Genomic DNA, 16,428 nt, shown 5'->3' with positions numbered 1-16,428 from the left:
TTTCAGTCTGAATAAATAGAACAATGGCTCAAACACTTTCAATGGGTTAAGTTATTTTTCCATCTTTTAAAAAGGTTCATGTGTGAAAATGTCAAGCTGTACTCTTTTGCCGAAAACCTGTTTTTAAAAAACACAAATTCAGGTAACAAGACTTTCGAGTTATGCGTCTTTACGTTAAGAACATAACAGATAGCCTCTGCGCCATCTGTTTGTGGGAAAATGCTTATCCACTTCCATTTGTCAAATGTGGCACAGATTGGGGGTTTTCTGGTTTCTTCATAACCCCATCGTCTTTTAAGCAGAGCTTATTATGTATATTCTTTTCATTTGTGGCTTGTTAAGGCTGATTCAAATACTAAAACAGCAATTACATGTGAATATTTAGCAAACAAAGTTAGCACCTATAGCTGTAACACCAAAAACCCTCTAATGTACATATTGGTTCAAAAGCCAACAAGTAGCAGGAGGAGCCTGGGATCGAACCAGCAACCTCTAGTAATCTAATGGTTGCTGGTTCGATCCCAGGCTCCTCCTGCTAGCATGCTGTAGTGTCCTTGAGCAAGACACTTAATTGTCATTGCTCCTGATGGCTGCGTCCATCGGTGTTTGAATAATTGCAAGTCGCTTTGGATAAAAGCGTCTGCTAAATGCAATGTAATGTAATGTAAAAGTACTGTATATAACAAAACAATGCAGTTTGCATAAAAAAAAGGAAAAAATACAGGATTTGCACCTAATTTCTGTTATCGCTCGAAGTCAGTGGTTCCAAATTTAAACCTTGAGACACCAAAGACAAAACAAAAGCAAATTCCAATAATTAAAAGGAAATATTTATTACACAATCTTGCAATACAATGTACAGCTGAATGTACGTGGCGAAGAGAACCCTTAATTCTTCGGACGCTGGTACAGTCTACTCCTCTCTGGCTCCAGGCAGCACGATCTTGCTGGGGTCGTAGTAGTTCTCTTCTATGAGAGGGATGCCAGCAGCTTCTCTCTGCATGATCAGCTTTTCGGCTTCCCTCCGGGCCCATTCTCGCATGCTGAGGAGTAAAGGATTTTTGAGTTAGATTTGTTTTTTAAAGCTGCATTAAGGGGAACATCTAGTAAATAACCAAGTTCAAGTTCAAGTGATTATTTGTCACATACATATACATACGGTCATACATATATGCAGTGAAATGTCATGACACCCGGTGATGACGCACAATAAGCTCTATAAGCTCTAAAAATACACCAAAATGTGCGTTATCGACACAAGGTGCTCGCGCAGGCAGCCGCAAGGGGAGGCGCCACAATCACGATTCTGGGTTCTATAATTATATAATAGAATAAGTTGTTGTTTAGTTTGTTGTATAGTAACCACTGATGTAAACTAACTCCAATTTTTTTTTTTACCATGATGGCCGATAAGTAAAGCATGAGAGGGAGGTACGATGCCACATAAAATTGTAAAAAAAAAAAATAAATAAAAAAATAAATAAAAAATAAAACACACACACACACAGTGCGGCAAAAAAGTATTTAGTCAGCCACCAATTGTGCAAGTTCTCCCACTTAAAAAGATGAGGCCTGTAATTTTCATCATGGGTACACTTCCAACTATGAGAGACAGAATGGGGGGAAAGAATCCAGGAAATCACATTGTAGGATTTTTAATGAATTAATTGGTAAATTCCTCGGTAAAATAAGTATTTGGTCACCTACAAACAAGCAAGATTTCTGGCTTTCACAGACCTGTAACTTTTTCTTTAAGAGGCTCCTCTGTCCTCCACTCGTTACCTGTATTAATGGCACCTGTTTGAACTCGTTATCAGTATAATAGACACCTGTCCACAACCTCAAACAGTCACACTCCAAACTCCACTATGGCCAAGACCAAAGAGCTGTCAAAGGACACCAGAAACAAAATTGTAGACCTGCACCAGGCTGGGAAGACTGAATCTGCAATAGGTAAGCAGCTTGTTGTGAAGAAATCAACTGTGGGAGCAATTATTAGAAAATGGAAGACATACAAGACCACTGATAATCTCCCACGATCTGGGGCTCCACGCAAGATCTCACCCCGTGGGGTCAAAATGATCACAAGAACGGTGAGCAAACATCCCAGAACCACACGGGGGGACCTAGTGAATGACCTGCAGAGAGCTGGGACCAAAGTAACAAAGGCTACCATCAGTAACACACTACGCTGCCAGGGACTCAAATCCTGCAGTGCCAGACGTGTCCCCCTGCTTAAGCCAGTACATGTCCAGGCCTGTCTGAAGTTTGCTAGAGGGCATTTGGATGATCCAGAAGAGGATTGGGAGAATGTCATATGGTCAGATGAAACCAAAATATAACTTTTTGGTAAAAACTCAACTTGTCGTGTTTGGAGGAGAAAGAAATCTGAGTTGCATCCAAAGAACACCATACCTACTGTGAAGCATGGGGGTGGAAACATCATGCTTTGGGGCTGTTTTTCTGCAAAGGGACCAGGACGACTGATCCGTGTAAAGGAAAGAATGAATGGGGCCATGTATCGTGAGATTTTGAGCGAAAACCTCCATCAGCAAGGGCATTGAAGATGAAATGTGGCTGGGTCTTTCAGCATGACAATGATCCCAAACACACCGCCCGGGCAACGAAGGAGTGGCTTCGTAAGAAGCATTTCAAGGTCCTGGAGTAGCCTAGCCAGTCTCCAGATCTCAACCCCATAGAAAATCTTTGGAGGGAGTTGAAAGTCCGTGTTCCCCAGCGACAGCCCCAAAACATCACTGCTCTAGAGGAGATCTGCATGGAGGAATGGGCCAAAATACCAGCAACAGTGTGTGAAAACCTTGTGAAGACTTACAGAAAACATTTGACCTCTGTCATTGCAAACAAAGGGTATATAGCAAAGTATTGATGAACTTTTGTTATTGACCAAATACTAATTTTCCACCATAATTTGCAAATAAAATCTTAAAAAAATCAGACAATGTGATTATCTGGATTTTTATTTTCCTCATTTTGTCTCTCATAGTTGAGGTATACCTATGATGAAAATAACAGGCCTCTCTCATCTTTTTAAGTGGGAGAACTTGCACAATTGGTGGCTGACTAAATACTTTTTTGCCCCACTGTGTGTATATATATATTTTTTTATGAAAATAATTTTAACATTATAGTACATACATAAGATTCACTACATTTTATGGTTCAGGCCTAGGTGAAGACAACACACAAATATTCACCTCTTTTTGTTTACATTATCAATCACAAACCAGTTCCGTGGTGACATATCCACATCAAAAATGCAAAGAACCTCCTCTAAACACGTCATGGGTGTTGTAGCAGTTTTACCTGCCACACGTCACCCTCGTGGCATATTCAGGGCCCTCCGGCACAGAGACCCAAACAATGAGATTCAAGATTCAAGATTCAAGATTTTTATTTGTCACATACATATACATACTTCCATACATATATGCAGTGAAATGTAATGCAACGCACCCGGTGATAGCACACAAGAAGTCCTAGGAAAAAGTACAAAAATAAAATAAAATAAAATAAAAAGTAGAAAATTCCTTTCTAATAGACCGACTAACTGACTCCTAAAACGTAATACAGTAAGTGGAATACTTATAGAATAAGATAAAAAATATATAGAATAAAATACAATAAAAAATAAATTGAAATAAAATGGAATAGGTTGAAGGAATATGGCTATGTATATACAGATATGTGCATTTAAAGTGGCATGTGAATTAAAGTGGCATGTGAATGTGAATAGTGTGAGGTAGTGTTTGGGATAATACAGCACAGTATACAACAGTACGGCGCAGCAATACGGCATCACGAACAACCCTGAACAGTGACACAGTATGCGGTACAGTATGCTACATACAGTACAGTAGGTAGTGGAGCCTAGTGCATGGCTCAGTTAGGACCCCTGGTGAGGTCAGCGTTGACAGTTCTGATGGCTTGAGGGAAGAAACTCCGTCTCAGTCTCTCTGTTCTCGCTGCGTGACTGCGGAGGCGCTTGCCTGACCGCAGCAGCTGAAACAGTCCGTTGTTGGGGTGATGAGGATCCTTCATGATCCTACGGGCTCTGCTACTACACCTCCTGGTGTATAACTCCTGCAAGGGGGGGAGGGTAGTTCCAGTGGTACGTTCAGCTGAACGCACCACCCTCTGCAGGGCCCGCCTGTCCTGGGCAGTACAGTTCCCAAACCAGGCAGTGATGTTGCCTGTCAGGATGCTCTCCACTGCTCCAGAGTAGAAGGACTTGAGGATCCTCACCGAGACCCGGAATTTCCTCAGCTGCCTGAGGTGGTAGAGACGCTGCCTCACCTTTCTCACCAGAGTGTCTGTTTGAACAGTCCATGTTAAGTCCTCTGTGATGTGGACTCCCAGATATCTGAAGCTGCTCACCCTATCGACAGAAGTCCCATTAATCCACAACGGCGCGTGCGTCCTCGATTGTGATCCACGCCTAAAGTCCACAATCAGCTCCTTGGTTTTGCTGACGTTCAGGTGGAGGCTGTTGTCCTGGCACCAGAGTGACAGGTCAGCCACCTCCTCGCGGTAGGCCTTCTCATCGCAGTCGGTGATCAGGCCCACGACCACGGTGTCGTCAGCAAACTTGATGATGGTGTTGGAGCTGGACCTGGCCACACAGTCATGTGTGTACAGGGAGTACAGTAGGGGGCTGAGGACGCAGCCCTGGGGGGATCCTGTATTCAGGGTGAGGGAGCTTGACATGTACTTCCCCACCTTGACCACCTGGGGGCGGCCTGTGAGGAAGTCCAGGATCCAGGTGCACAGCGGACCATTCAATCCTAGCTCCAACAACTTGACAGCCAGTCTGGTGGGGACGATGGTGTTGAAAGCTGAACTATAATCAATGAACAGCATTCTCACATAGGCCCCCTTCTGGCCATCCAGGTGCGTGAGCGTGGTGTGCAGTACCTGAGAGACCGCGTCATCCGTGGATCTGTTCTGCCGGTACGCGAACTGCAACGGGTCCAAGGTGCGGGGGAGGGAGGCGCAGATGTAATCCTTAATCAGCCTCTCGAAACACTTCATGACCACCGAGGTGAGGGCCACCGGACGGTAGTCATTCAGGCAGGTTGGAGAGGCGATCTTCGGGACAGGAACGACGGTGGACCTCTTGAAACAGGACGGGACCACTGATTCAGCCAGGGAGATGTTGAATATTGTGGTGAACACCGGAGCTAGCTGGTTAGCACAGGTCTTCAGTACTCGTCCAGATATGCCGTCTGGACCCGCAGCTTTCTTGGTGTTCACCCGCATCAAAGCCCTCCTGACCTCGTGCACGGACACAGAGTGCGCGCTCGTCCCCAGCGGTGTAGCTCCAATTAGCCGGCGAGCTAGCGGTGTTGCTGCCAGACTCGAACCGCGCATAAAAGGAGTTCAGTTGGTTGGCCAGGGAGGCGTCCGCACTCGTGGCTGGGGAGGAGCTGCTCTTGTAGTTTGTTATTGTTCGCAGCCCCTCCCACAAGCGTCTGGTGTCCCCCCGCTCCATCTGCAGCTCCACGGTGTCTCTGTACGTCCGTTTGGCGTCCCTCACCGCCCTCCGCAGATTGTACGACGCCGCTTTGTAGTTGTCCATGTTACCAGATACAAGTCCGTCATTGTAAGCGGCTGTGCGAGCATTCAGAGCGCAGCGGATGGATTTATCAACCCATGGTTTCTGGTTTGGAAAAATCCGAACTTTCACCGTGGGAACGATTTCATCCGCGAGCGTAGCCACGAAACTCACTACAACCTCCGTAAACTCGCTGACGTCACTTGAGCTCGCTTGGAACACGTCCCAGTCTACGTCAGTCAGAGCGTCCTGAAGCGCAGCCTCTGATTGGTCCGTCCACCGCTTCACTTCCCTCGTCATCACCAGATCCCGCGCGATCAGAGGCCTGTAAACAGGAAGCAGCGAGATCGCGGCGTGATCTGATTTCCCGAAAGCAGGAAGCGACACGGGCTTGTATCCGTTCTTGTAAGGAGTGTAACAATGGTCCAGAGTTCTGTCTCCCCTGGTGGCACACGTGATGTGTTGGTGGAAATTCGGCAGAACTTTTTTCAGGTTGGCCCTGTTTAAGTCCCCAGTCACCACCACAGCCGCGTCGGGATGTCTGTTCTGGAATCCGCACAACACATCGTGCAGAACCGACAGAGCTGCGTCGGTGTCCGCTTGCGGTGGGATATAAACGGCTGTAATGATGACCGTGCTGAATTCCCAGGGGAGATAAAATGGACGGCATAGTATGGTCAGCTGTTCCAGGTTCGGCGAGCAGGAGTGGGAGAGGAATTTGGTGTTGTTGGCGTTACACCAGCGGTTGTTTACCATTAGGCAGACGCCTCCACCTTTGGATTTCCCCGACTCTCCCGTTCTGTCGCCGCGGAACACGGAGAAGGCCTCGGCTGGACGTATGGCTTCATCCGGCACCAGTGGGTTCAGCCATGTTTCCGTCAGGCAGAGGACGCAACAGTTCCTCGTGTCACGCTGGAATTGAATCCTCGCTCGAAGTTCATCCATCTTGTTCTCCAGGGACTGGACGTTCGCAAGAAGGATGCTTGGCAGAGGTGGACGGTAAGGTTGCGTCCTCATTCTGACCCGAATGCCGCCTCGTTTACCTCGGTGCTTCCTCCGTGGGCCGGCTCGTGGAACAGCGACTCCATTTTTGTTGTTGTTGCGAGTGTTCCCGCGTAGGATTTCCGCCGGCCACTCTGCTCCCACGGATAAAAAGTCCCAAAGTTGTTCGTTTAGGGAAATTTTTATATCCATGAGTGCATCGCGGCCGTATGAGTTAATTGTTGATGTTTTTCTGGCGAACATTGTGATAAAAAAGGAAAAAAATACTAAAGAGTAAGAAAGAAACCGGAGCGCCGGCGCAGGCGACCGCTAGGGGCGGCGCCACTATCGCCAGGTTTAAGAAAACACAAGTTTATTGTGGAGAGGGGGCTTGATAGAACAAGCCCCGGAGCAGATGGACACATGACATGACAAGAGCTCCTCTCCTGAGTGTGTGTGGGGATGGGGATTTTACCTGTTGCTCGTTAAACCAACCAACAAGCAACAGGTGTACAGCCACACTGATCCTGGGCCCCAATTGCCTAGACCCAGGACAGGTTTGGCTGCTCAAACCATACCATCCCCACACCACAGGTGTAACGACAGTTCATTGTGAAAGTTGAAGCAAAATCCAGAATAAAATCTACTCATTTTCATTCCTATTGATATAATTTTGATGGTTTTTTTTTTTTAACATTATCAATTCCTTGTCTGAAAAGGCACTTAGAGCTGTATGTTATGTACGTAAGGCGCTGTACAAATAAAGGCCATTATTTGTAAGTATACTGGCAGCGTTGCACACTTGCTGTTGTTGCACATCATATTATTAATACAGTCAAATTTTAATGCAGTACTCTATTCACACACACACTCACTACTCCACAGTTTTGGAGCCAGATAAAAGCAAAATATATCACCATGATGAGCTTGATCTGGATGGATGTGCCTTTACTTTTTGGAAGGTTTGGGAAGTGTTTACAATCTCTGAAAACATGAACAGGATTTAAGAGATTACAGTTTGGAAAAATTAGTTACCCATGGTCTGGGAGGTAGTGAACAAATGCTCCCCCAATGACAAGCACCACAGAGACTCCCAGGAAGAAGGCTATCCTCATGTTCCATTCGTCCACCACTGGATCACTGGAGAATCCATGATAATCTGGGTTCTGGCAAAGGACAAGAAAAATAAGTCACAAATCAGCTCAAATAGGGAGAGGACATGATTTTTGCAAAGAAAACTTATGGCAGGGATACACCAAAACACCTTCAAAAGACTTCCAAAACTCTAGCAATGGATATCAATGCCCACAGAATTGAACTTCCTTATATTGAGAAATTGGGACATGTGTTATGCTAATTAGACATTGCTGGCCTGTCAATTTAGAATGATCCAGATTCATGCAAGTGGATAAGAACAAAACTGGCTGGTAGGCACACATCTTGAATACAGCATAATCATCTTCTTTCGGCTGCTCCCGTTAGAGGTCACCACAGCGGATCATCTGCTTCCAATACCTTCTGTTCTGCGTATCTTCCTCCCTTACACCAACCGCCTGCATGTCCTCCCTCACCACATCCATAAACCTTCTCTTTGGCCTTCCTCTTGCTTGGCAGCTCCATCCTCAGCATCCTTCTCCCAATGTAACTCTCATCTCCCCTACACACCATGCATGTCCAAACCATCTCAATCTCGCCTCTCACTTTTACACTAAACTGTCCAACCTGAGCTGTCCCTTTAATGTCCTCATTCTTAAATCTGTCCATCCATGTCACTCCCAATGAAAATCTCAACATCCTCAACTCTGCCACCTGCCTTTTTGTCAGTGCCATAGCCTCTAAACCGTACAACATAGCTGGTCTCACTACTGTCCTGTAGACCTTCCCCTTCACTCTTGCTGGAACCCTTCTGTCACAGATCACTCTGGACACTCTTCACCACCCACTCAACCCTGCCTGTACTCTGTTCTTTACCTCTCTCCCGCACTCTCCATTGCTTTGGATGGTCGACCCCTAGTACTTGACCTCATCCGCCTTCTCCATCTCCACTCCTTCAGCTTTTCGCTGCTCTCCCTCCCATTCAGGCACATGTATTCTGTCTTACTCCTGCTGACTTGCATTCCTCTAATGCATGCCTCCAATTCTCCAGGCTCTCCTCAACCTGCTCCCTACTCTGGCTACAGATTACAATGTCATCTGCGAACATCATAGTCCACAGAGCCTCCTGTCTGATTTCATCTGTTAACCTGTCCATCACCATTGCAAACAAGAAAGGGCTCAGAGCTGATCCTTGATGCAATCCCGCTTTCGCCACGCCTTCTGCACACCTTACTACTGTCTGACTGCCCTCATACATATCCTTTACCACTCTTACGTACATCTCTGCCACCCCCAACTTCCTCATGAACCCTATCATATGCTTTCTCTAAATCAACAAAGACGCAGTGCAACTCCCTCTGGCCTCCCTGAACGTTTCCATCAGCATTCTTAAAGCAAACATTGCATCTGTAGTACTCTTTCCTTAATGAATGAAACCAAATACTGCTGCTCGCTGATCCCCACCTCTCTTCTTAACCTAGCCTCCACTACTTCCCATAGCTTCACGCTGTGGCTGATCAAGTTTATTCCCCTGTAGTTACAACAGCCCTATACCTCTCCCTTATTCTTGAAGATGGGTACCAGTACACTTCTCCACTCCTCCGGATCCTCTCCCTTTCCAGGATGGTGTTAAAACAGTCTCATTAGGAACACCACTGCCATCTCACCCAAACATTTCCATGCTTCCACAGGTATGTCATCTGGGCCAACTGCCTTTCCAGTCTTCATCTTCTGAATCCAGCATAATATTCATATGTATTTTCACTGCGTAAGAATTAAGTGTGTAATTCACATATTAGTTAAGGCCCATTGTACTTAAATACAATCCAATGGGGCAAACGCTTAAAACCCCAAGATAAATCGTATTAAAATCGCAGGGTCGATATTAGGGATGTTAATAATTAACTATTTAACAGTAAACCAACAATAAGAATTGTGACCTTTTATTACTATCAGTAAAAACTTTTTTTTTTTTTTTTTTAACAGTTTGTTGCATGATTAAAGAAAAATACAGAAAATCTTAAATACAACTCATGGGGGCGACATGTGCGACCACAAAAGCCTTTTATTTCAGGCACGTAAGAGGGCAACATTGCCCAATTCTGAAGTGCCGGCCACAGTAAGCTTAGATGTTTACAAACAAAACTAACAAAATGAAAATACTATATTTATAATAAACTTTTAAATAAATTTATGGTGTGTGACTGGATTATACAGTGGGGCAAAAAAGTATTTAGTCAGCCACCAATTGTGCAAGTTCTCCCACTTAAAAAGATGAGAGGCCTGTAATATTCATCATAGGTACACTTCGACTATGAGAGACAGAATGGGGGGAAAGAATCCAGGAAATCACATTGTAGGATTTTTAATGAATTAATTGCGAAATTCCTCGGTAAAATAAGTATTTAGTCACTTACAAACAAGCAAGATTTCTGGCTTTCACAGACCTGTAACTTTTCTTTAAGAGGCTCCTCTGTCCTCCACTCGTTACCTGTATTAATGGCACCTGTTTGAACTCGTTATCAGTATAAAAGACACCTGTCCACAACCTCAAACAGTCACACTCCAAACTCCACTATGGCCAAGACCAAAGAGCTGTCAAAGGACACCAGAAACAAAATTGTAGACCTGCACCAGGCTGGGAAGACTGAATCTGCAATAGGTAAGCAGCTTGTTGTGAAGAAATCAACTGTGGGAGCAATTATTAGAAAATGGAAGACATACAAGACCACTGATAATCTCCCTCCATCTGGGGCTCCACACAAGATCTCACCCCGTGGGGTCAAAATGATCACAAGAACGGTGAGCAAACATCCCAGAACCACACGGGGGGGACCTAGTGAATGACCTGCAGAGAGCTGGGACCAAAGTAACAAAGGCTACCATCAGTAACACACTACGCCGCCAGGGACTCAAATCCTGCAGTGCCAGACGTGTCCCCCTGCTTAAGCCAGTACATGTCCAGGCCCGTCTGAAGTTTGCTAGAGAGCATTTGGATGATCCAGAAGAGGATTGGGAGAATGTCATATGGTCAGATGAAACCAAAATATAACTTTTTGGTGAAAACTCAGCTTTCTTTGTCCTCCAAACACGACAAGTTGAGTTGAGTTGCATCCAAAGAACACCATACCTACTGTGAAGCATGGGGGTGGAAACATCATGCTTTGGGGTTGTTTTTCTGCAAAGGGACCAGGACGACTGATCCGTGTAAAGGAAAGAATGAATGGGGCCATGTATCGTGAGATTTTAAGCGAAAACCTCCTTCCATCAGCAAGGGCATTGAAGATGAAACGTGGCTGGGTCTTTCAGCATGACAATGATCCCAAACACACCGCCCGGGCAACGAAGGAGTGGCTTCGTAAGAAGCATTTCAAGGTCCTGGAGTGGCCTAGCCAGTCTCCAGATCTCAACCCCATAGAAAATCTTTGGAGGGAGTTGAAAGTCTGTGTTGCCCAGCGACAGCCCCAAAACATCACTGCTCTAGAGGAGATCTGCATGGAGGAATGGGCCAAAATACCAGCAACAGTGTGTGAAAACCTTGTGAAGACTTACAGAAAACGTTTGACCGCTGTCATTGCAAACAAAGGGTATATAACAAAGTATTGATGAACTTTTGTTATTGACCAAATACTTATTTTCCACCATAATTTGCAAATAAATTCTTTAAAAATCAGACAGTGATTCTCTGGATTCATAGTTGAGGTATACCTATGATGAAAATTACAGGCTTCGCTCATCTTTTTAAGTGGGAGAACTTGCACAATTGGTGGCTGACTAAATACTTTTTTGCCCCACTGTATATATGCACTACTATATATGCACTACTCAAAAAGTTAGGGATATTTGTCTTTCGGGTGAAATTTCAGGATGAACCTAAAATGCACTATAACATTTACAGGTGAACTTAATTTGACCTTCTCTAAACTTTTGAATGCACATGTCCAACTGTTCAGTGTTTCAGTACTTTTTGCACAACTTAGTGTTCTCCAACAAGGAGCTGAAAGGAAAATTGACAACAGGTGTTTGATCCATGAATCGGCCAATACATTTCCTGGTTCAATTAGAATTGAACTCAGTGGGCCTCAGTGCTGTTCTCTGATGAAAGTCGATTCATGTTGAGCAGAAATGATGGCCGCCAACGATGTTGGAGACGTCAAGGAGCACGCTATGCATCAGCCACTGTTGTCACCAGACGAGCCTTTGGTGGTGGTGGTGTTGCAGTGTGGGCAGGTGTGTCTAGTCAATACAGAACTGCCCTACACTTTGTGAATGGTACAGTGACAAGCCCAAGCTCACCGTTCTTGTGATCATTTTGACCCCACGGGGTGAGATCTTGCTTGGAGCCCCAGATCGTGGGAGATTATCAGTGGTCTTGTATGTCTTCCATTTTATAATAATTGCTCCCACAGTTGATTTCTTCACAACAAGCTGCTTAACTATTGCAGATTCAGTCTTCCAGCCTGGTGCAGGTCTACAATTTTGTTTCTGGTGTCCTTTGACAGCTCTTTGGTCTTGGCCATAGTGGAGTTTGGAGTGTGACTGTTTGAGGTTGTGGACAGGTGTCTTTTATACTGATAACGAGTTCAAACAGGTGCCATTAATACAGGTAACGAGTGGAGGACAGAGGAGCCTCTTAAAGAAAAAGTTACAGGTCTGTGAAAGCCAGAAATCTTGCTTGTTTGTAGGTGACTAAATACTTATTTTACCGAGGAATTTTGCAATTAATTCATTAAAAATCCTACAATGTGATTTCCTGGATTCTTTCCCCCCATTCTGTCTCTCATAGTCCAAGTGTACCTATGATGAAAATTACAGGCCTCTCTTATCTTTTTAAGTGGGAGAACTTGCACAATTGGTGGCTGACTAAATACTTTTTTGCCCCACTGTATATATGGATATATAGGCTTCTACAGGAGCATACACCGGTCAGCCACAACATGAAAACCCCTGACATATGATGTCAATAACATTGATCTTCTAGATACAATGGCACCTATCAAGGGGTGGGATATATCAGGCAGCATGTGAATAGTCAGTTATTGAAGTTTATGTGTTGGAAGCAGGAGAAATGGGCAAGCCTAAAGATCTGAGTGACCTTGACAAGGGTCAAATTGTGATAGATGAGGGGTCAGAGGGTCAGAGCATCTCCAAAACGGCAGGTCTTGGAGTGTTTCTGATAGTTAGACCCTATCAAAAGTGGTCAAAGGAAGGACAACTGGTGAACCTGCGACAGGGTTATGGGCTACCATGGCTCATTGATGTGTGTGGAGAGCGAAGGCTAGCCTGTCTGGTCCGATCCCACAGAAGAGCTACTATAGCACAAATTGCTGAAAAAGTTAATGCTAGCTATGATGAAAGGTGTCACACAGTGCATCGCAGCTTGCTGTGTTTGAGGCTGCGTAGCTTCAGACCGATCAGAGTGCCCATGCTGACCCCTTCCAACACCGAAAGTGCCTACAATGGGCATGTGAGCATCAGAACTGGATCATGGAGCAATGGAAGAAGGTGGCCTGGTCTGATTAATCACATTTTCTTCTACATCATGCAGCTGGTCAAATGTGTGTATTGCTTAGCTGGGGAAGAGATGGCAACAGAATGCACTATGGGAAGAAGGAAAGCCGGTGGAGGCAGGGTGATGCTCTGGCCAATGTTCTGTTGGGAAAGTTTTGGTCCTGGTATCCATTTGGATATTACTTTGACACGTCCCACCTATCTAAAAATTGTTGCAGACCAAATACACCCCTTCATGGTAACGGTATTCCCTGATGGCAGTGGCCTCTTTCAGCAGGATAATGCACCCTGCAAGACCACAAAAATTGTTCAGGAATAGTTTGAGTAACAAAGAATTCAAGGTGTTGCCTTGGCCTCCAAATTCCCAGGACTCCATCTGACTGAGAATCTGTGGGATGTGTTGGAACAACCCCGATCCATGGGGGCCCCACCTTGCAACTTACAGAACTTAAAGGACCTGCTGGTAACGTCTTCAGAGATTCAGAGATCTTGTGGAATCCATGCCTCGACCGGTCAGAGGTGTTTTGGGGGCACAAAGGGGACCTACACAATATTAGGCAGGTAGTCTTAATGTTCTGACGGATCGGTGTAGACAATCGTTTCACAATCTCATAGCTCTTCGTAAGTCTACCTTGGATGGTTACGACATAATGGCTAACAATCAAAATCCTCGATTCAGAATATGAATGGGATTTTCACTTCCGGAAACTCACTGCTGAGCTCTATTAAGGCGTTTCGCACCTAACAGTTCTGGGGATTCCCTGAGGAAAACTAGGAACTGGGTAAGTCCACCGAGAACTAGATAACATCAAGGGTTTTTTTCTGGTTGCGTTTGTACTGCACTGGGACTCTGAAGTGACGTCAGCCAATGGAGTGTCAGCACGTCTTCTGTGTTGTATGTACTCCGTAACTTCACTTATTTCACCTTATCCACCAAAATTCGTTTTAACAAATTTGAGGTGAGAAATAAGCAGCCAGTTGTTGATTCTTCACTCATATAAGATCTATAAGAGATAATTTGAAAAAGTTTGTTCCGACTTTCGTAAAGCACAGGACAGCGCACTGTTTTTTTTTTTTTTCCTTTTTTCATTCAACTCGCGTCAGAAAATAAAATAAATTAAAAACCTCTAAAATAAAAAATAAAATGGTTATTGTTTTTTATTGGCTATATTTTATTACCGCTGAGTGTACATGAGCTGGTCCCCACAGAGCAATGGGACTTGACTGGGCGGGCTGTCCTCAGTCCATGGGACCAGCGAGGGACCGTGGATTGAGGCACTCAGTCTGCACTACTGTTCATACAGTTTTGGAGCCACATACAAGCAAAATATATCAAAATGACCGGCTCGATCCTGACGGGTATGCCATTACTTTTTGGAAGCGTTTACAAAATATTTCACTCTGTGAGCCACAGCTTGCCCGAAAGGTTTTCTACGCGAAAATAAAAGTGGGCCAAGGAAACTCAGACATCATGGACACAATACCCCAACACAAGCAGTGTAGAGTGGAGTGGACATAGATTGAGACATTTTGACACACATCCTTACCAATTTTGCACATATTGTCCATGACCAAACATCTAGCCAACAGTCAAGTCATCGTTTTGAGCCGAAGTGCTTTCTTTAAAAAAAAAAAAATGTGCAGCAAGGAAAACCAGTCTTTGTGATGTCACATCTCTTTAATAGAGTGGGGCAAAGAAATACAGTTGTGGAGAGTAGCACTTACAAACAAAATGGGTCAGCACAGGAATTGTAGTTATCATCATCACCACCACCACCTATGGGATGGAAGAAAAGTGCCTGGGTGCACACTGCGCTTTATCATATCGTACAGTGCAAAGTACAAGACCATCTGACAGTGAGTTGTTTTGTTGCGACTGAAACATCAGCGCCATCACGCGGGAGATGGCGTGGCTTGCTCGCGTCAGCCCAATTAAAGAAGCGACAATTTATTCCATTTTTTTTTTCTGATATTTCTAAAAGTCGACGCATCGTTAAAACACCCCAAAATACTACGCTTCTGTCCGGCTGCGGGTCGGGCTGTTCGCAGTGGAACGGGGACTCACCTTCACGTATTCGCTGACCTCGGCGTGTCCGTGACTTTCCGCGACGCTCGGATGTCGTGGTTCCGACAGAGTGGCCGAACCGGCGGAGCCCGCTTGTTTCGACTGGGAGACGAACCGAACCCCACATGTGCGACCCCACAGAAGCGGGGGCAACGCGGGCCGGAGCCCTGCGAGACGTCCGAGCATTTTGTCCGCCTTGGGTTCAACGCGAGACGAAACCGTTGACCCGGAAGCGGAAGCGACGGTTTCCTTAACCCTATCTGACTGTTTATTTATTTTTTCATTAATGACTCAATTCTTTTTAGTTATTTATTTATATGTAGACCCGAAAGAAGATTTTTTTTTTTTTTTTTTTAGGTATTGCCGTTTTTAATTTATTTTATTATTCTTTATTTGGGCTCCATCCCTATACAGTATTGAGTATCGACCGTAACGAGAGCACAGCAGCGTCACCGCCGCTGCTCCAAAGTAACAAACGTGCACAGATCGGCTAGTCGATAACTCTGCAATATGACACGTTTGCAATATGACACGTTTGCTTCCGACTAAATGTATATATACTTCTTGGTACTTGAATAACTACCTGGCTTCAGGTGCCGAAATAGCTCAGTTGGGAGAGCGTTAGACTGAAGATCTAAAGGTCCCTGGTTCGATCCCGGGTTTCGGCATTTTGCTGCGTTGAGCGGGTCCAGACTGGGCTACGGGGAATACCTTTTATTTACAGATCTTATTGAAATTACATTTTTTTTTGTGCACAAATTACATGATTTTTAAAATAAAAATGTAACTACTTCATACAAATTCCATCAATTATCAAGATAATTAAAATTTAATTCAAGAGCACATTATGCCACAGTTTATGCACATTTTAATTTAAATCAAACACTTGCATGTCAAATTTGCATGTCAATTGTAAAAACACTCCCCCTTTACAAGTCTGTTGCATTGAGTACATATTTATTTGGCCACGTTATACAATCAATGATACATTATGTGCCGTATGATTAAAAAGTTCAACTTTTGTGCACGTTTCTAAATTAACCGAGAAACAAGTCAGAATTTGTACAAATGCGCAAATTGCAAGAATTGGGGCTTGCAAGTTTCATCGATTGGTTGTGAATATGGACTGAGGCTCATAACATATTATTGTACAAAAATCAGACAATGAGTTGGTGTAGTCATTCTATCAATAATGGCAAAGGTC

The 16,428-nt window shown here is 44.6% G+C and overlaps 1 protein-coding gene across 1 annotated transcript; it reads right to left on the bottom strand.

Annotated features, from left to right (window-relative positions):
• Positions 1-808: 808 nt before the first annotated feature.
• ndufb11 (NADH:ubiquinone oxidoreductase subunit B11) lies at positions 809-15,446 on the bottom strand. Its single transcript, XM_080014778.1, has 3 exons — positions 15,225-15,446; positions 7,589-7,719; positions 809-1,043 (listed from the first exon to the last, which is right to left on the bottom strand). The coding sequence occupies exons 1-3, from the start codon at positions 15,408-15,410 to the stop codon at positions 914-916; spliced, it is 447 nt and encodes a 148-aa protein (XP_079870904.1). The 5' UTR covers positions 15,411-15,446; the 3' UTR covers positions 809-913.
• Positions 15,447-16,428: the final 982 nt, after the last annotated feature.

The sequence above is a fragment of the Zeus faber genome (genome assembly GCF_960531495.2).
Source record: "Zeus faber genome assembly, chromosome: 15".
NCBI lineage: Eukaryota > Metazoa > Chordata > Actinopteri > Zeiformes > Zeidae > Zeus > Zeus faber.
This window is presented reverse-complemented; position numbering and strand designations above follow the sequence as displayed.